The sequence below is a fragment of the Oncorhynchus clarkii genome, chromosome 2 (assembly GCF_045791955.1).
Source record: "Oncorhynchus clarkii lewisi isolate Uvic-CL-2024 chromosome 2, UVic_Ocla_1.0, whole genome shotgun sequence".
Taxonomy (NCBI): Eukaryota; Metazoa; Chordata; class Actinopteri; order Salmoniformes; family Salmonidae; genus Oncorhynchus; species Oncorhynchus clarkii.
The window spans coordinates 50,151,459-50,172,963 of NC_092148.1; the positions used below are offsets into that span (position 1 = coordinate 50,151,459).

A 21,505-nucleotide genomic window follows, 5' to 3' on the forward strand; every position below is an offset into this window, starting at 1 on the left:
GTTCGAGTAATTTTTTACAGGATTCTTAGTTAATAACAGTATTTTCCATCATTGTTCCCATAATACAGTGCCATCTACAGCATTAATGCTGTAAAACAACATGTACAGCATTTTACTGTGCATTTTACAGTGTTTTACTGTTGAGATTACAGAACAGTCTTACAGTGCAGGTATGCACACACAAACACGCACGTTTCCCTCGTACAGCTTCGAAGCAAGGATGCAGAGTAGAATTATTAGATTGAATGTTATTCCCTAAGTGAGTCAATAAATCCTCCCTCTAATTCTACTTTATGCAAAGCCTAGCAGACTGTGTGTGTTTAACTCTCATAGTGAGGGAAAGACATTCTCTTCCCTTGGTTGTAAAAAGTTAAAATTACTACCAAATATAAACAGTACATATCAAGCTAGGCATACTTTCAGTTTGAGATTTTTTTAATTACATTTTTTATTTAACTAGGCAAGTCAGTTAAGAACAAATTATTATTTGCAATGATGGCCTACCGGGGAACAGTGGGTTAACTGCTTTGTTCAGAGTACAGAACGACAGATTTTTACCTTGTTAGCTCGGGGATTCGAGCCAGCAACTTTTCGGTTACTGGCTCAACGCTCTAACCACTAGGCTATCTGCCTAGTGGTTAGATGACAAACCATCCATTTTGACAGCAAAATTGTATCAACTATCTTGTTATTAGGGATCAGTCTTGGAAATTCCCTGTTTTGAGTATACAGGGTGGGAAAGGCTTTTGGAATTACATTTTGAAAACCTCTTTTGTAAGCATTTACGTTCCGTCGCTGTTTGTTATGGGCTGCAAATGGCACCCTAATTCCCTGGTCAAAAGGAGTGAACTATGTAGGGAATAGGGCACCATTTGGGACACACACATTGCCTCCCTATGTTGACCGTTGCTCGTGTTGATTCCATGTGATCCGTTGCAGCATGAACTTATTTACCATAATCATAATCCAGTGTAAACATGCTAGGCTTTAATGGGACTGAATAAGGGTATGACTCAAATGGTACCCTATTCCCTATATAGTGCAATTCTTTATTTTGTTTACCAAGGCCCATAGGGCTCCAGTCAAAAGTGGTGAACTAAATAGGGAATAGGGTGCCATTTGAGACACATGCTAAGTAAGTTGTGTACCCCTGGCAAGGGCCTCATGACCACAATAGCCTACACGCACAAACCTCTCAAACCAAACATTAAGCCATTCACAATGCTCATATGCTTATGAATGCTGGTCCTTTTGTTAGGATAAATTCTCACAAATGAGCCATTGTCCACTTAACCATTTTTCATCTAGAAAGCCTTTTAGTTTTTTTTTTTAAATACTGGAATCGAAAAATGCCATCCTGACTGCTAGACTTCTCCGATCTCACTGAGGAATGAAACTGTTCTCATGGGGTTTACGACTCTGATAGGATTCTCTGGAAGATAGACTCATGCACACAGATACACAACAGCATGTATCCACACACACACACACACACACACACACACACACACACACACACACACACAACCCCTAAGAGGCTTGTGTGTGTATGTCGGGTGAAAAGTTTAAAACTGGATGCATAGAGATGAAGGCTAATCACAATATTCTTGTCTTGCCTCATAGAAGCAAAATAGTCCCATTGAAAGATTCAGAGTGGTGTATTAGTTCCCATTGCATTCTGCTTAGGGTATAACACGTGCCTTGTTTGAAAGAACCAAGTTACTGACTTGCTTGTTCCTCTCTCCTTCCGTAGAGTCTACCTGTGCGGAGACACTTCTGTCCAGGGACTGGAAAGACAGGAGGGACAGACTGAATGCCAGCGAGCTCCTAGGAGAGGTCAAAGGTGAGACGGCTGTTATTCACAGGCTGCGTCCCAATAATACCTCCTTTCTCATGCTGAACAGTTTGCCACTAACATTAAAACGTCCATACCATTTAATTACTTTGCCTGTAATGGTTTGGGACACATGTGACCATCACGTGACAAAACCAACGGGGGACCATGACACAATGTCCAAAGAGTGTCCTAAAAATTTCCTCTGCAACCAACTACAAACTATACAAAACCTCCCAAGAATGTTCAGGGGTCCTTCAGGAAACTTTTACAAATACAATATAATGTAAGAACTTCTTATCAAGACAGAATATTTATCCTCTTGCTTGGTGAAAGCTGTTACCATTATGCATGCATTTATCCATATATAGGGAAACAGTCTAAACACACACCTATTTCTCACAATTGGTTGAGCAGTAAACCTTTTCCTGTCCAGGTTGTAATTGTAACTTTGAGTACCTGTACAAAAAAGCTGTCCACTTTCTAATGTTTGTATGCATCAGCAATAACTTTTACGAGCATATAAATGAGGTGGGGTAAATGTACTTGTTTTTATTTTGGTATTGGTATTTTATTAGATGTTTTAGTATAGTCGGCTGATGGAAAAACGATTCGGTAATGACATTACATCCCTTGCTATATTGTAAATAAAAGTTACCTGTCTAACAGAACACAGAGGGTCTTCTTTAATGGAAGCCTGTCCAACATAATCCAGGTAGAATCAGGAATTCCCCAGGGCAGCTGTCCAGGCCCCTTACTTTTTTCAATCTTTACTAATGACATGCTACTGGCCTTGAGTAAAGCCAGTGTGTCTATGTATGCGGATGACTCAATACTATACACGTCAGCTACTACAGTGAGTGAAATCACTGCAACACTTAACAAAGAGTTGCAGTTGTTTTCAGAATGGGTGGCATGGAATAAGTTAGTCCTAAATATTTTAAAAACTAAAAGCATTGTATTTGTGACAAATCATTCACTAAACCATAAACCTCAACTAAATCTTGTAATAAATAATGTGGAAATGAGCAAGTTAAGGTGACTTGAACTGCTTGGAGTAACCCTGGTTTGTAAACTGTCATGGTCAAAACATGTTGATACAACAGTAGTGAAGATGAGAAGAAGTCTGTCCATAATAAAGCCTCCTCTGCTTTTTTAACAACACTATCAGCAAGGCAGGTCCTACAGGCTCTAGTTTTGTTGCACCTGGACTACTGTTCATTCGTGGTTAGGTGCCAGAAAGAGATACCTCTGAAAATTACAATTGGCTTAGAACAGGGCAGCACGGCTGGCCCGTAAATGTACGAAGACAGCCAACATTAATAATATAAACCTCTCATGGCTCAAATTGGAAGAGAGATTGAAATCATCACTACTTGTTTTTGTAAGACGTGTTGACATGCTGAATGCACCGAGGTGTCTGTTTAAACTACTAGCACACAGCTCGGACACCCATGCATACCCTACAAGACATGCCACCAAAGGTCTCTTCACAATCCCCAAGTCAAGAACAGACTAGGCACATAATATTACATAGAGCCATGGCTACATGGAAGCACCTGCCGATATGACTGGGCAATAATCAAGATGAGATAATACTAGAGACTGAAGGACTTGCTTTGTGTGGTGTGTGTGTGGTGTCAAATAAGCAGAGCACTTCTTTATGACGGACAGACCTCTCCCCATCTTTACAATCATTGTATCAATATGTTTTGACCATGACAGTTTACAATCCAAAGTTATGTAGGCTTCTCAACCTGCTCAGCAGCCACATTATGCATGATCAGATTCATCTAAGGTCTAGAATTTAGGAAATGATTTGTACCAAATACAATTGTTTGAGAGATGTTCAGGATTAGTTTATTACTGACCACCCATTCTAAAACTAACTCCAACTCTTTGTTTAGGGTTGCAGAGATTTCACTAACTGTGGTTGCTGAAATGTATAGTGTTGAATCATCAACATGCAAAAGCTTTGTTTTAATGCTAGTGGTTGGTCATTAGTTAAAATAGAAAAGAGTAGAGGGCCAAGAGAGCGCCCCTGCGGTACAGCACACTTTACATGTTTAACATTAGAGAAGCTTCCATTAACCTCTAGCACTTAGCCATCCCGGATCCGGGATCGTGAATACAGCCTCAAGCTCATTACCATAACGCAACGTTAACTATTCATGAAAATCGCAAATGAAATTAAATAAATATGCTAGCTCTCAAGCTTAGCCTTTTGTTAACAACACTGTCATTTCAGATTTTCAAAATATGCTTCTCAACCATAGGAAAACAATCATTTGTGTAACAGTAGCTAGCTAGCGTAGCATTTAGCGTTAGCGTTAGCATTCAGCAGGCAACATTTTCACAAAAACCAGAAAAGCATTCAAATATCAAATCATTTACCTTTGAAGAACTTCAGATGTTTTCAATGAGGAGACTCTGTTAGATAGCAAATGTTCAGTTTTTCCTGAAAGATTATTTGTTTAGGAGAAATCGCTCCGTTTGGTGCGTCACGTTTGGCTACCAAAAAAAAATGAAAATCCAGTCATCAAAACGCCAAACTTTTTTCCAAATTAACTCCATAATATCGACTGAAACATGGCAAACGTTGTTTAGAACCAATCCTCAAGGTGTTTTTCACATATCTCTTCGATGATATATCGTTCGTGGAAGTGTGCTTTCTGTTCTGAATCCCAGGAGAAAATGCCCGCAGCTGAAGATTACGCACCAATTTAGACAAAGGACACCGGGCGGACCCCTGGAAAATGTAGTCTCTTATGGCCAATCTTCCAATGATATGCCTACAAATACGTCACAATGCTGCAGACATCTTGAAGAAACGACAGAAAGGGCAGGCTCGTTACTGGTGCATTCACAGCCATATAAGGAGACAATGGAAAACAGAGCCTCGGAAATTCTGCTCATTTCCTGTTTGAAGTTTCATCTTGGTTTCGCCTGTAGCATGAGTTCTGTGGCACTCACAGATAATATCTTTGCAGTTTTGGAAACGTCAGACTGTTTTCTTTCCAAAGCTATCAATTATATGCATAGTCGAGCATCTTTTCGTGACAAAATATTGCGCTTAAAACGGGCACGTTTTTTTATCCAATAATGAAATAGCGCCCCCATAGACTCAACTGGTTAAAGAAAAAATCCTCTGTGTTCTATTAGATAGACAGGTCTAAATCCATAATATGGTAAAGGTTGAAAAGCCATAACACATAAATTTGTTCAATAACAGGTTATGGTCAATAATTTCAAAGGTTGCATTACAGCTCCCACAATCTTCTTATTACCCATTTCTTTCAACCAATCATCAGTAATTTGTGTCAGTGAAGTACATATGTTCCCTTCTCTATAAGCATGCTGAAAGAGAAATAGCATTGTATCTGGTCAAACAAATACAAATTTAAAGTTTGCTAAGAGTCGGCAGTAAGCTGATTGGTCAGCTGTTAGAATCAAAGGATGCTTTACCATTCTCGGGTAGCGGAATGACTTTGGCTTCCCTCCAGGTCTGAGGATTTAAAAAAATCTCATTTTTTACCAGATTGATTAAAGATATAAAAAATAGCGGTGGCAATATAGTCTGCTACCATCCTCAGTAGCTTGCTATCTAAATTGTCACTACCTCACCGACACTTAAATTACAAAATTCATTATTAGGTATTTTATGCATGAATATGATGACTCACAGTTTATTGTTGCCATTTATTTCCGAAATTTGCCTACTTTGCCAATGAAATAGTAATTAAAGTAATTGTCAACAAAAGGTTTTTGTGATAAATGAGCCATCTGATTCAATGAAAGATGGAGTTGATTTAGTCTTTCTGCCTATAATTCCATTTAAACTATTCCAAAGATTTTTTCCATCATACTTTATAAAATGTATCTTGGTTTCATAAAATAATTTTTTATTAATTTAAAAACATTGTTTCTCAATTTACAGTAAGTTTGCCAATCACTACTCCTTTTGCCTCATCCCTCTCAACCATGCAACTTTTCAATTCTTCATCAATCCACAGGGCCTTTACAGTTCTAACAGTCAGTTTCTTAATAGGTGCATGCTTATTAACCTGTTGCGACGACCAAACCCGGATCCGGGATTCTATTTATAGACCTAAGCTCATTACCATAACGCAACGTTAACTATTCATGAAAATCGCAAATGAAATGAAATAAATATGCTATCTCTCAAGCTTAGCCTTTTGTTAACAACACTGTCATCTCAGATTTTCAAAATATGCTTTTCAACCATAGGAAAACAATCATTTGTGTAACAGTAGCTAGCTAGCGTAGCATTTAGCGTTAGCATTAGCGTTAGCATTTAGCAGGCAACTATCACAAAAACAAGTAAAGCCTTCAAATAAAATAACTTACCTTTGAAGAACTTCTGATGTTTTCAATGAGGAGACTCTCAGTTAGATAGCAGATGCTCAGTTTTTCCAAAAAGATTCTTTGTGTATTAGAAATAGCTCCGTTTTGTACATCACATTTGGCTACCAAAAAAAAAAAAAAAAAAAAAAAAAAAAGAAATGAAAATTCAGCCCTCAAAACGCGAACTTTTTTCCAAATTAACTCCATAATATCGACTGAAACATGGCAAACGTGGTTTAGAATCAATCCTCAAGGTTTTTTTCCACATATCTCTTCGATGATATATCCTTCGTGGAAGCCTGGTTTCTCCTTGCTCTCAAATTTAAAAATAATTGCACCTGGCTTTGCGCTCCAATTTCGACGCAGGGACACCAGGCGGACACTTGGAAAATGTAGTCTCTTATGGTCAATCTTCCAATGATATGCCTACAAATACGTCACAATGCTGCAAACACCTTGGGGAAACGACAGAAAGTGTAGGCTCATTCCTTGCGCAATCACAGCCATATAAGGAGACAATGGAAAACAGAGCTTCAGAGATTCTGCTCATTTCCTGGTTGACGTATCATCTTGGTTTCGCCTGTAGAATGAGTTCTGGGGCACTTACAGACAATATCTTTGCAGATTCTGAAACTTCAGAGTGTTTTCTTTCCAAAACGGTCAATAATATGCATAGTCGAGCATCTTTTCGTGACAAAATATTGCGCTTAAAATGGGAACGTTTTTTATCCAAAAATGAAATAGCGCCCCTAGAGATCCAAGAGGTTAATAACAGGAAGAAACCATTTCATAAATGCACTAAGTGCAGCGTCTGGATGCCCCTCATTACACACATCAGACCAACAAATATTTTTTTAAACATTTTCAACATAGGAATCAGTGCAAAACATTTTGCATGATCTCTTATTGTAGGCCGAGCCTTTGTAACTTTGTCTTTTCTAGATATGGCCACTGTATTATGGACTGTACATCCAGTGCGTATGGATACAGCTTTGGAGCAGAGTTCTGCAGCATTGGTAAAAATGTGATCAATACACGTGAATGATAAAGTGAAAGTATAGTTCCTGTACTGTTTGTAATCACCCTGGTAGGTTGATTAATAATCTGAACCAGATATGAAGCGAGGGCCAGCCAACGAGAACACACAGGTCGCAGTGGTGGGTAGTATATGGGGCTTTGGTAGGAAAACGGATGGCGCTGTGAAAGACTGCATCCAATTTACTAAGTAGAGTGTTGGAGGTTATTTTGTAAATGACATTGCCGAAGTCAAGGATCGGCAGGATAGTCAGTTTTACGAGGGTATGTTTGGTAGCATGAGTGAAGGATGCTTTGTTGCGAAATAGGAAATTCTAGATTTAATTTTGGATTGGAGATGCTTAATGTGAGTCTGGAAGGAGAGTTTAGAGTCTAACCAGACACCTAGGCATTTATAGTTGTCCACATATTCTAAGTCAGAACCATCCAGAGTAGTGATGTTAGACAGGCGGGCAGGTGCGGGCAGCGATTGGTTGAGTAGCATGCATTTAGTTTTACTTGCATTTAAGAGCAGTTGGAGGCCACGGAAGGAGAGTTGTATGGCATTGAAGCTTGTCTGGAGGATAGTTAACACAGTGTCCAAAGAAAGGCCAGAAGTATACAGAATGGTGTCGTCTGCGTAGAGGTGGATCAGAGAATCACCAGCAGCTAGAGCGACATCATTGATGTATACAGAGAAAAGAGTTGGCCCGAGAATTGAACCCTGTGGCACCCCCATAGAGACTGCCAGAGGTCCTTGACAACAGGCCTTCCAATTTGACACACTGAACTCTGTCTGAGAAGTAGTTGGTGAACCAGGCGAGGCATTTGAGAAGCCAAGGCTGATGAGTCTGCCGATAAGAATGTGGTGATTGACAGAGTCGAAAGCTTTGGCCAGGTTGATGAATACAGCTGCACAGTATTGTCTCTTATCGATGGCGGTTATGATATCGTTTAGGACCTTGAGCGTGGCTGAGGTGCACCCATGACCAGCTCGGAAACCAGATTGCATGGCGGAGAAGGTACAGTGGGATTCTAAATGGTCGGTGATCTGTTTGTTAACTTGGCTTTCGACGACCTTAGAAATGCAGTTTAGGTCTAGAGTGTCTCCCCCTTTGAAGAGGGGGATGACCGGGGCAGCTTTCCAATCTCTGGGGATCTCAGACAATACGAAAGAGAGGTTGAACAGGCAAGTAATAGGGGTTGCAACAATTTCGGCTGATAATTTTAGAAAGAGAGGGTCCAGATTGTCTAGCCCTTTTGATTTGTAGATGAAGCAGGTGAACCTGCAAACACAACACTTCAACAGCTTTATACATACAATTCTCTCTAAGCTTTACAGGAATATGGCTCTGAATATATACAGCAACACCTCCCCCATAGGCATTCCTGTCTCTTCTGTAGATGTTATATCCTTCTATTGCTACTGCTTTATCATCAAATTAATGATCAAAGTGAGTCTCAGAGATGGCCAATACATGAACGTTATCTGATGTTAGCAAGTTATTTAATGAACCTTTTTTCTAAATCAACATACAGTATATTAATGGGTCATTTTTATCCCATTACTGGGTAGCTTATCAGAGATAGACATAATATGCAGGGAAACAAAACGAACAAACAAAGAATGAAAAGAACGTTGTTCAGATAATAGTCAACCAAGCACTCATGCGTGTCAGTTGGTGTATGTGATAGTTTGTGTGTGATGTGGGACTGAAGCTTGACCCTCTCACTTGGTCTGATATGCAAAGAAAGCGAATCTGAGCACGGGGCTAGGTAGGCTAAACGATTTTAGCGTGTCGTGTTCAATTCAAACTCACGTTCATTGTGAAGATACAGATCATGAAGCACTAGCTTGTGAATATACACAGGTGGAGGAGCGATACGTAAAATTGCACAAAGGCCCGTTTAAGTGGACGGGATCTACTTTAGGGGTTGCAAACTTGAATACTCTCTTTCTCACAAACACACCCTCAAATACAACACAGATATATTGATCCCGACAAACACACGCACACAGGCACACACACACAGAGAGAAAATGCATCATCGTCCTTTAGTTGGCGAGGCACAGGGTCTACGAATTGAGACCCACAGAATGTTGATGGATAAATCAAAAAAGTGCTTTAGTGTGGTTATAGGTTAACATCTAGTCCATTCTATACATGCTTATAGGAGTGGCTGTGAGGCTGTGCATTGTATGAAAGCTGACTTACAGAGGTGACAATATGTTTTACAGAGTGTTTTATAGCCTTGATTATCACGCACACACACACACACACACACACACACACACACACACACATACACACACACACACACACACACACACACACACACACACACACACACACACACACACACACACACACACACACACACACACACACACACACACATCCATCTATATTGGACAGGAATACTTTGATTTGAAACAGTTCCCTTTTATTTCACCATATTCTGGGCCTCCTCAGTGTCTGAGTGACTGCAGGCTCTGTCCAGACACACTTATAACATCTGATAAAATTATTATAAACCACAGGAAAAAAACTGATATCCAGCTGAATAATCATACAAAACTCTAAAAACATGCTACACAACACGTTCTGCGCTGTTTTTGAAAAACCCTCCTGGCTTTAACATTACGGCCATGTGTCCCAAATGGCACTCTATTCCCTACATAGTGCACGGGTCCTGGTCAAAAGTTGTGCACTATGTGGGGAATGCAGTAAAGGTGCCATTTAGGACTCACCCATGATGAGCTATCTGAGTCCAGCCCTCTCATTCCTCATCAATCTGCTCCTTCTTAGCGGCACTCTGAAAGCGTCATTTAGATTGGCCCCTTAGAAATGGCAAGCATTTCCTCAGTGGAAAGCGTAAAAAAAAATGCACAGAAACACTCATGAGTGGGAACAGGACTGACATTGAACCTCCTCACTTCAACTCTCATGTTTAAGCAGCTGGAGCTGTCTCTCTCTCCCTCACCCTTTTTCCTCATGTATACTCTCTCTCCCTCTTATCTCTCTCTCTCTCTCTCTCTCTCTCTCGCTCTCTCTCTCTCTCGCCCTCTTCTCTCTCTCTTTCTCTCTCTCTCTCTCGCCCTCTTCTCTCTCTCTCTCTCTCTCTCTCTCTCTCTCTCGCCCTCTTCTCTCTCTCTCTCTCTCTCTCGCTCTCTCCCATGCAGTTCAAATCAAATCAAATGTTATTTGTCACACGCGCCGAATACAACCTTACAGTGAAATGCTTACTTACAAGTCATTAACCAACAATGCAGTTTAAAAAAAGAAGTGTTAAGTAAAAAATAGATAAGTTAAAAATAACAAATGGTTAAAGAGCAGCAATAAAATAACGGTAGCGAGGCTAGATACAGGGGGTACCGGTACAGACTCAATGTTTCGAGGTATTTGAAGTAATATGTACATGTACTGTATGTAGAGTTAAAGTGACTACGCATAGATAATAATCAGAGAGTAGCAGCAGCATAAAATAGGGAGTGGGGGAGGGGGACAATGCAAATAGTCTGGATAGCCATTTGATTAGCTGTCTTATGGCTTGTGGGAAGAAGCTGTTAAGAAGCCTTTTGGACCTTGACTTGGCGCTCCGGTACCGCTTGCCGTTGCTGGCCATATAGCCTTAAACCTGAGTCCTATTCATTAGTGTAAAATGTAGCAAAATGAAAACTAGTGTTCCTTATTGGACAAGATCAGGTAGACCCTCCATGATTCAGTAAATGTTATTCCATTTGGTGCGTAATGAATACAACCCTGGTCCCATCAAAGGGAGCAACATTATGGTATTTTCCCACACAGTGCAAATATGTGGGCTGCATTCAGTACGGCACAACGCTGTGGAACATTCAGCTAGAAATAGTTAGTGTAGAACAGACATGCCTCTCTGGCATGTAGAATAAGGAATCGTGTAAACTCTATTCACTACATTTCTATCTGCACCCTGCGGAAAGCAATGCCGGTCTATCCCCCAACCCCACAGGAAGCGACTATATGGACTCTCCACATGCGCACACACACAGAAATGCACGCACACACACACTCTCTCTCGCTCTCTCTACACAGAGCGCTCTCTGTTCCACCAGCTGTGTCCTCTCTCCAAAACACTGTGATTAATTTCAAACAGCCGACTCACTTCTTAATGGCTGACATGGAACGGGGCCTAACCACTGAGATAGATAGGTTGGTTGGTTGGTTGGTTGGTTGGTTGGTTGGGGTAGGGGTAGGGTAGGGTAGGGTAAGGTAAGGTAAGGTAAGGTAATTAAAAAAAAATTTGCCTAGACAAATCTGATAATATTTTCCCAGATGTTTCCTCCTGTCGGCCTGAGAAAATCTGTGATAGTATGTCTGTTAAATTCAGTCTACTGTACCACTCTTGGGTTTTTCATCTGTGCTGTTTTGTTTTTTATCGATAAACATTTGGGTCTGGGAAGGAACCTGTGCAGTTGAGGTTCATTGACTTACATGTATTGAAGAGGTGAGCTCATATGAAAAAGGTGCATATCATCTGAGCTAGAGTTCCTCAGCTCGGCTCCCAATTGAAACATTGTGTTAGTTGTGGCAGATGTGGCGAACATGTTCGTTTTTGTGTGGCGCGATGGTACGTGGGCCAGGTGTCTGGGTCTTTTTGTTGTGTGCTACTGAAGGGAGGTTAGTCATAACGTGGAATGCAATAAGCTGACACACACAGGAGTTCCTTTGACATGATGATGATGTTTTTGGCAAGAGGAACGGGGTCTCCCGCCACGAACATATTCATTTCATCATCATTACATTTACATTTGAGTCATTTAGCAGACACTCTTATCCACAGCGACTTAAAGTTTGTGAAGGTGGGACAACCAGCCATAGTAAAAAAATTTTTTTTTAAAAAGTACAAGTACTTCATGGTGTGTGTGTGTGTGTGTGTGTGTGTGTGTGTGTGTGTGTGTGTGTGTGTTTCTGTGTCTGTGTGTGTGTGTGTGTTTCTGTGTCTGTGTGGTGTGTCTTTGTTTGTGTGTGGATTAAAGTTTACACGGTTTTCCGTTTTCAATTGTATTAATGCAAAATTGGTCAAGGCTCTCTTGTTGTTTTGGCGCGAGGGAGAGAAAGAAAGGGAATTGGTTCCTGGTTTGCCTTGTAAATTCAACTGGTATGACACTTCCTCCATAATCCTGATGGATGGTTAGTTGACAGGCAGAAAAGGCTGAAATTATTATTATTACCATTGTCAGCTATATTTGATGAATGTCTAGCATGTGTTTTTGCACATGGCATAACAAATACATATACTGTATATGCATGTCTATTATTGTCCTGTGACTGCACCTGGCATTGAAATATTCACTTTAGGGAATGTGTGCGTGTGTGTGTGTGTGTGTGTGTGTGTGTGTGTGTGTGTGTAACCGGTTGGGAACGGCTACCTAGTTAGCGGTGCGCACTAGTAGTGTTTCAATTGACGTCGACCTTGAAATTGTTGCTTTTCTGAGTAATAGGTAACGATACTTCATGGGAAACAGTTCAGAGGGTCCCTGGGACAAGCCCAGGTCGGGGCAAGGAGAAGGACAGAATGAAAGAAGACCGTTACGTTGATGCTGTTAACCCAGATTACTCAGTTGGGCTCTGCCCAGCTGCTGGGGTTGCTGCGGAGAAGGAGGAGGTCAAAGGGTGTGTGTGACCGGTGTGAAATGGCTAGCCAGTTAGAGGTGTTCACTAGTAGTGTTTCAATTGGTGAAGTCACTCACTCTGAGACCTTGAAGTATTTGTTTCCCTTGCTCTGTAAGGGCTGCAGCTGTTGTGGAGTGATAGATAGTGAATCTTCTTGGATGACTGCTGTCGATGTGTTCAGAGGGTCCCTGGTTGAGCCCAGGTTGGGGCAAGGAGAGGGAGGGAAGCAATGGTGTGTGTGTGTGTGTGTGTGTGTGTGTGTGTGTGTGTGTGTGTGTGTGTGTGTAGGGGGTGGGGGTTGGGGGTGATTGAGTAGGTTGATTGTCCAACACCAATTGTGTGTGTAAACTACCGATCAAAAGTTTTAGAACACCTACTCATTCAAGGATTTTTCTTTATTTTTACTATTTTCTACATTGTAGAATAATAGTGAGGACATCAACACTAAGAAATAACACATATGGAATAATGTAGTGTCCAAAACGGTGTTAAACAAATCTAAATATATTTTCGGTTTGAGATTATTCAAATAGCCACTCTTTGCCTTGATGACAGCTTGGCACACTCTTGGCATTCTCTCAACCAGCTTCGACCATGAAGGCCTGATTCACACAGTCCCCTCTGAAAAGTTGATGTTGAGATGTGTCTATTACTTGAACTCTGTGAAGCATTTCTTTGGGCTGCAATTTCTGAGGCTGGTAACTGTAATTAACTTATCCTCTGCAGCAAAGGTACCTCTGGGCCTTCCATTCCTGTGGCGATCCTCATGAGAGCCAGTTTCATCATAACACTTGATGGTTTTTGCGACTGCATTTGAAGAATCTTTCAAAGTTCTTGAAATGTTACATATTGACTGACCTTCATGTTTTAAAGTAATGATGGACTGTCATTTCTCTTTGCTTATGTGAGCTGTTCTTGCCATAATATGGACTTGGTCTTTTACCAAATAGGGTTATCTTCTGTATATCACCCTTACCTTGTCACAACACAACTGATTGGCTCAAATGCATTAAGAAGGAAAGAAATTCCACAAATGAACTTTTAAGAAGGCACACCTGTTAATTGAAATGCATTCCAGGTGACTACCTCGTGAAGCTGGTTGAGAGAATGCCAAGAGTGTGCAAAACTGTCAAGGCAAAGGGTGGCTACAAATATTAAATATTTTTGTATATGTTTAACACTTTTTTGGGTAATACATGATTCCATATATGTTATTTCATAGTTTTTATTTCTTCACTATTATTCTACAATGTAGAAAATAGTACAAATAAAGAAAAACCCTTCATTGAGTAAGTGTTCTAAAACTTTTGACTGGTAGTGTATGTGAGTGTGTGTATGTATGCAAGAGTTTGGGGGGACTGCTAACGGGGACTGCTGACTGGAAAGCTGAAGGCTCAATCCCAATTCCGTCCCTTAGCCCTCCCTCTCCATTTTGCGAGATCCCACGAGCTGCGTAGATTCGGAGTTGTGTTCCAATTCAACTTTGAGTAAGGAGACTGAGTACGCACCCCCGAGGGGCCCCTGTGTTGAGGATCAGCGTGGCGGATGTGTTGTTACCTACCCTTACCACCCGGGGGCGGCCCGTCAGGAAGTCCAGGATCCAGCTGCAGAAGTAGGTGTTTAGTCCCAGGGTCCTTAGCTTATTGATGAGCTTTGAGGGTACTATGGTGTTGAACGCTGAGCTGAATTCAATGAATAGCATTCTCACATAGGTTTTCCTTTTGTCCAGGTGGGCGAAGGCAGTGTGGAGTGCAATGGAGATTGTGGATCAGTTGGGCCGGTTTGCAAATTGGAGTGAGTCTAGGGTTTAAGCGATGATTGAGCCTTAGTCACATGTGCAGCCCCTTGGTTGATCTCTATGCAGCCTGGTGGTAACATCATTATCAGAGATTTTCTGTCTGTGTTTGATATGATTGGCCCTTGTCCTAATTTATTTACTTGGAACTGACTTGCCTTTTGTAATTACCCCTGAGGGGATAAATAAAGTTTTATTGAATTGAAAGATGAATTTAGCATCAGAGCTGATATGGCTAACTAGCCTACAATGCCAGACTGTTCCGCTAGTCTTTTCTACTAGCCTTCTCTGCTAGCCAGTGCTAGCCTTTCTGTTGGTTACATTCCACTAGCTGTTGGAAAAAATATATCTGAGCAGTGAGCAAACATGCATTAACTTGTGTTTTTTTGCTTTGATGAGAATATAACATTATTGGAAACAGAACACCTTGAATTAAGAAAGGATAAGAGTGATAAAAGGGGGAGCGGGGAGAGTGGAAGAAGGGAAGGAGAAGAAGGAAAAGTGGAAGAGAATACAAACGAAAGAGAGGAACCGGCCAGAGAGAAAATAGACTCAAGTTAATTTTGGGAAAGTAATGGCGAAAACAAGGGAAGAGAGGAGTGTGAGAGAGCCGAGAAAGTGAGCGAAAAGAATGAAGAGAGGAAACAGTTGTCTTTGATATATGCAGACCTAGACTTTGTCCCTAATGGCACCCTATTCCCTACATAGTGCACAACTTTTGGCCAGAGTCCTATGGGCCCTGGTCAAAAGTAGTGCACTGCATAGGGAATAGGGTGCCGTTTGGGACGCAGGCCAAATCAAGTAACCGTAGATGGAACAGAGAGTCATCAAGTATATTCCACTCTTGGGCTTATTGTAGATACGCTATTACTGTAGTTAGTGCATCTGGATAAAGCTATTGATATTAGCCTGCAAATCAATAGCATACATATGTAATTGAAAATGAACGGACCAAGGCGCAGCATGAGTATAGTTCCACGTATTTTGAATCTCCGTGAAACAAACAAAACGTGAAGTCATGACGTGCATACAGGCAACTAAACACAAACAATATCCCACAAACACAGGTAGGGAATGGCTACCTAAATATGGTCCCCAATCAGAGGCAACGATAAACAGCTGCCTCTAATTGGGAACCATATTAGCACCAACACAGAAATAGACATACTAGAACACCCCCTAGTCACGCCCTGACCTACTACACCATAGAGAACCAAGGGCTCTCTATGGTTAGGGTGTGACAAAAGGGAAAGGTATTACTCTTTACTTGGAAAAACATTGTAGTCAAGTACCTTGGTGAAAGCAGTGATGAATGCATGGGGATGCAGACCAACTGTAGGAAGCAGAGGTCAGGACAACTCAAGTGGCACGATTCAGAGATGGGAGACCTTGTAGATGAAATTAATATAACAAATTGAAGATGATCATGTATACATTTATATCTCACTTACAGTGCCTTGCGAAAGTATTCGGCCCCCTTGAACTTTGCGACCTTTTGCCACATTTCAGGATTCAAACATAAAGATATAAAACTGTATTTTTTTGTGAAGAATCAACAACAAGTGGGACACAATCATGAAGTGGAACGACATTTATTGGATATTTCAAACTTTTTTAACAAATCAAAAACTGAAAAATTGGGCGTGCAAAATTATTCAGCCCCCTTAAGTTAATACTTTGTAGCGCCACCTTTTGCTGCGATTACAGCTGTAAGTCGCTTGGGGTATGTCTCTATCAGTTTTGCACATCGAGAGACTGAAATTTTTTCCCATTCCTCCTTGCAAAACAGCTCGAGCTCAGTGAGGTTGGATGGAGAGCATTTGTGAACAGCAGTTTTCAGTTCTTTCCACAGATTCTCGATTGGATTCAGGTCTGGACTTTGACTTGGCCATTCTAACACCTGGATATGTTTATTTTTTAACCATTCCATTGTAGATTTTGCTTTATGTTTTGGATCATTGTCTTGTTGGAAGACAAATCTCCATCCCAGTCTCAGGTCTTTTGCAGACTCCATCAGGTTTTCTTCCAGAATGGTCCTGTATTTGGCTCCATCCATCTTCCCATCAATTTTAACCATCTTCCCTGTCCCTGCTGAAGAAAAGCAGGCCCAAACCATGATGCTGCCACCACCATGTTTGACAGTGGGGATGGTGTGTTCAGCTGTGTTGCTTTTACGCCAAACATAACTTTTTGCATTGTTGCCAAAAAGTTCAAATTTGGTTTCATCTGACCAGAGCACCTTCTTCCACATGTTTGGTGTGTCTCCCAGGTGGCTTGTGGCAAACTTTAAACGACACTTTTTATGGATATCTTTAAGAAATGGCTTTCTTCTTGCCACTCTTCCATAAAGGCCAGATTTGTGCAATATACGACTGATTGTTGTCCAATGGACAGAGTCTCCCACCTCAGCTGTAGATCTCTGCAGTTCATCCAGAGTGATCATGGGCCTCTTGGCTGCATCTCTGATCAGTCTTCTCCTTGTATGAGCTGAAAGTTTAGAGGGACGGCCAGGTCTTGGTAGATTTGCAGTGGTCTGATACTCCTTCCATTTCAATATTATCGCTTGCACAGTGCTCCTTGGGATGTTTAAAGCTTGGGAAATCTTTTTGTATCCAAATCCGGCTTTAAACTTCTTCACAACAGTATCTCGGACCTGCCTGGTGTGTTCCTTGTTCTTCATGATGCTCTCTGCGCTTTTAACGGACCTCTGAGACTATCACAGTGCAGGTGCATTTATTCGGAGACTTGATTACACACAGGTGGATTGTATTTATCATCATTAGTCCTTTAGGTCAACATTGGATCATTCAGAGATCCTCACTGAACTTCTGGAGAGAGTTTGCTGCAATGAAAGTAAAGGGGCTGAATAATTTTGCACGCCCAATTTTTCAGTTTTTGATTTGTTAAAAAAGTTTGAAATATCCAATAAATGTCGTTCCACTTCATGATTGTGTCCCACTTGTTGTTGATTCTTCACAAAAAAATACAGTTTTATATCTTTATGTTTGAAGCCTGAAATGTGGCAAAAGGTTGCAAAGTTCAAGAGGGCCGAATACTTTCGCAAGGCACTGTATATGATGGCGATTTCATCGACATTTCCACACCCCCCCCCTCTCCTTCTCCCTCCATCCTTCTAACCCTCAACTCTCGCTCTCCGTCAGGTACCCCAGAGAGTTTGGAGGAGAAGGAGCGTCAGCTTTCGACCATGATTGGCCAGCTCATCAGCCTGCGGGAGCAGCTCCTGGCGGCCCACGACGAGCAGAAGAAGATGGCCGTCTCACAGATGGAGAAGCAGAGGCAGCAAATGGAGCTGGCCCGTCAGCAGCAGGACCAGGTGTGAGGGAGGGGGGGAGGGAGGGAGGGAGAGAGGCAGGGAGGGAGGGAGGGAGGGAGGGGCAGGGAGGGAGGGAGGGAGGGAAGGAGAGAGGCAGGGAGGGAGGGAGGCAGGGAGGAAGGGAGGGAGGGAGGGAGAGAGAGGCAGGGAGGGAGGGAGGGAGGGAGAGAGGCAGGGAGGGAGGGAGGGAGGGAGGGAGGGAGAGAGAGAGGCAGGGAGGGAGGGAGGGAGGGGGGAGAGGGAGGGAGGGAGTCAGGGAGGGAGGGAGGGAGGGAGGGAGGGAGGGAGGGAGGGAGGGAGGGAGAGAGAGAGAGAGAGAGATTATGTTTGGACAAGTACTTTATTCCCATCACCCCATTATGAGACAACATTCCATCACAAAAGAAAAGTGAGTGTGATTAATAGACAGATTTCTAAATTGGCCTGCTATTTAGCTGTTCAGACATGACGGGGTAATGACCTATATTGACGCCACTGAGAAGCCTTGCCTAAATGAATCTTGACACATGTTCGGATGAGCGACGTCCCATAATGGACAGCCTGTAATTATATAAATACAAATATATATCAAATAACTTTTCAAAAATGGGGCAGCTGTTTTGTATTCTCGTTGAGTGAATATACACTCCGCTTTTGGATAATTGCAACTGTCTGTCACTGCCTAGGCTCCGCCCCTGGCGACAGGTAGCCAAGGAGGAGGCAGGCTTGTGTCAGTCAGGGTCGTAAACATGTCAATCTCACTGCTTCACTGTTGACTGATAGCGTCGCTTGAGCACGTGCTACTGCCAGTGTTGGTTCTCTCTTGTCTCCCAATATTTCCGCCTTTGTCAAATTTTTGGACTCACCCAGTCTCAGCCCTTTCCCTCCTGTTGCTTCTCATGTTTCTCACTGAAGTATCCCGTCTTCTGTCACCCAATGTCAAAAATAAAGATATGTTCAAGCTTAAATTCTCTTCTTTCCCGTTTTGTCTCACTTTGTTCTTTCATGTCTTGTTCTTGTCTTGTATGCTTAGTCTTGCTATGTTCAAACTCAAAACTCTCACCTTTTGCGCGTCACTCTGTATTTTCCCTTGTGTCCACTCCAGCACATCGTCGACATCTCATTATTTTCTAATTGTCGTCTCGTCCTTGTCTCACTCTGCTCTGTCTCCCCAGATTGCCATGTTCAAACTCAAAACCAGAGCTTTTAAAGGATGTTATTCCCTCGGTATCTCCTCTTCTCACTCGTGTCTCATTTGTGCCTCCCTCCAGATTACGACGCAGCAGCAGCAGCTCCTGCAGCAGCAGCATAAGATCAACGTTCTCCAGCAGCAGATACAGGTCAGTGCCCACTGCTTACTGTGGCCGCGCTCCTTCTCTTCCATCTTAGTCATGTGTTCATACGCACACACACACACCACTTACACACACGTATGCGTGCACACGTGCACGCACACACATACACACGCACATGTGCGCGCACCCGAATGTGTTCGGGTGCACACACACGATGGCCCCTGTAATTGACCTGTTTATGGGATCAATTGCTGGGTCATTGATCATGCTTAGATCAATACACTATCCCCGGAGTCCCTACTACCGGCTTCTCTGCTACCTCTTCCGTTTATCAACATCTTTTTTTCCTTCCTTTCTCCACACTTTCATTCCTCTAAATTCGCTCAATCATACTGGTCATCTATTTTTCTCTAGCTACTTGCTACTCCCCCCCCCCCCCCCTCCCTCCCACTCCATGTCTCTTTCCCTCTCACCTATATCCACCTCTTTTCTCCTTGATTCTCGTTCCTTCTATCGTAACGCGTGGCAGAGTTCTCGCTCATATTCCCTCTTCACCAGACTTTTCCCACTGTCCCGTCTTCGACGCTGACTGGTTGCAGAGACACTGACCCAGACAGGGGAGCTACTTCCCTCTCACACACCCCAGAAAAGGCACGCCGTGGCTGGGGAAGGCAGTGAGCCAGGGCCCCTTGTGCTCTGCAGCTCTGGAGGTGTTCTGCTTTTAACAAGTCGTCCCCCCCCCCCCCCCCCCCCTCTCTGCTTTTAATAAACCACAGATCTGAGTTCATTAGGACCGGCTCTCGGGAGAGTCTGTGTGTGACAGCAAAACTACTAGTCTTTATGATCACATGGCCTCAATGTGTCCTTAGGCTACAGTTTGTTTTGGTGTTGTTGAGAGAAGTAACGTTTTGGCATGTCTGCTGCTGTTAAGAAGTGCAAACATGATCGGCAGACCTCGGTTCAAATGCTGTTTCGAAATCTTTAAAACACTTTGAGCCTTTTCTTTAAGTCTGGCTGGAGTGTCAAGTGGGTGGGGTTTTACACATCAGACTTTTCTATTGGTTCCATTGCAACAGGCAAGCTCAGTCAAGCACAGATCAATTATTTGAAATGATTTCAAATAGTATTTGAACCCATGTCTGGCATACAGTGCCTGTCAATGCATTGTAAATACTCTTAAACATGCTAAGTCCTTTTGAAAGAGCTAGGTTGTCATGCCCTGACCATAGAGAGCTTTTTATTCTCTATGTTGGTTAGGTCGGGGTGTGACTAGGCTGGGTCATCTAGGTAATTATAATTATTTTGGCCTGGTATGGTTCCCAGTCAGAGGCAGCTGTTTATCGTTGTCTCTGATTGGGGATCATATTTAGGCAGCCATTTCCCCTTTGTGCTTTGTGGTATCTTGGCTATGTTAGCACTATAGCAGCGTCACGTTTCGTTTTGCATTTATTGTTTTCTTTGAGTTTCACTTCCTAATAAAGAGGATGGAACCATACCACGCTGCATCTTGGTCCACTCTTTATAACGAGCGTGACATAAGTAAGCTTTGGTTGCCCTTGTCAATGAATGCCCTTGTGTGTCTGGAACAGTGATTAGGAATAATCAATTGTGATTATTATTATTGCTACCAGTTTATACCAGTCGTGACTCTAGTGGAGTGTAATAGGGGATAACGAGTATAGGGAAATTACGTTCATTGACTTCTAACGCAATGCATTTCATGCGAGCAGCGGCCAATGCTTAGTTAGGAAATAAAAGCTTATTAGGGTCCATGGAAATCACTGCATAAAATGTGTCATTATTAGAAAGAACATTATTCTAATGAGTAGGATTACTCCTATTCTATTCTCGAAGTAGCCTATATATGTATTATAATCTTAACTCCAGCTGTAGAACACAATGCCTTGAAATATGGATTCACTTTAGAGCCCGGCCCGCTGGGGTCCTGGCTGTTTATGCAGTGTTGAAAGTGTTTTGGCCTTAAACATACACGCAGCCCGGCACCACAAGAACAGTCCGTCTGCTTCTACTGATCGACTCCAGGCCTGCTTCTCCTTCCAGGCTACTGGGGACCAATGCTCTGAAGGGACTGACCAAGGGCTACTGTTTGGGGTTCATTCCCCGGTCTGCGTCCCAAATGGCACCCTCTTCCCTATATAGTGCACTGCCTAGGGAATAGGGTGCCATTTGGGACGCGGGGCCCCCACTGTACTTCTGGGGGAGACAGCGTTTTAC

General features: G+C 42.4%; 1 protein-coding gene across 5 annotated transcripts in view; it reads left to right on the forward strand.

Moving 5' to 3' along the window:
• Positions 1-21,505, forward strand: part of LOC139369033 (transcription factor SOX-6-like) — a 152,389-nt gene that overhangs the window by 92,498 nt on the left and 38,386 nt on the right. For all 5 annotated transcript variants that reach the window (XM_071108612.1, XM_071108611.1, XM_071108613.1 and 2 more), the window contains 3 exons: positions 1,754-1,843; positions 17,824-17,996; positions 19,247-19,315. In XM_071108612.1, the coding sequence (XP_070964713.1) occupies positions 1,754-1,843; positions 17,824-17,996; positions 19,247-19,315 (332 nt within the window). The remainder of the gene's footprint in view (positions 1-1,753; positions 1,844-17,823; positions 17,997-19,246; positions 19,316-21,505) is intronic.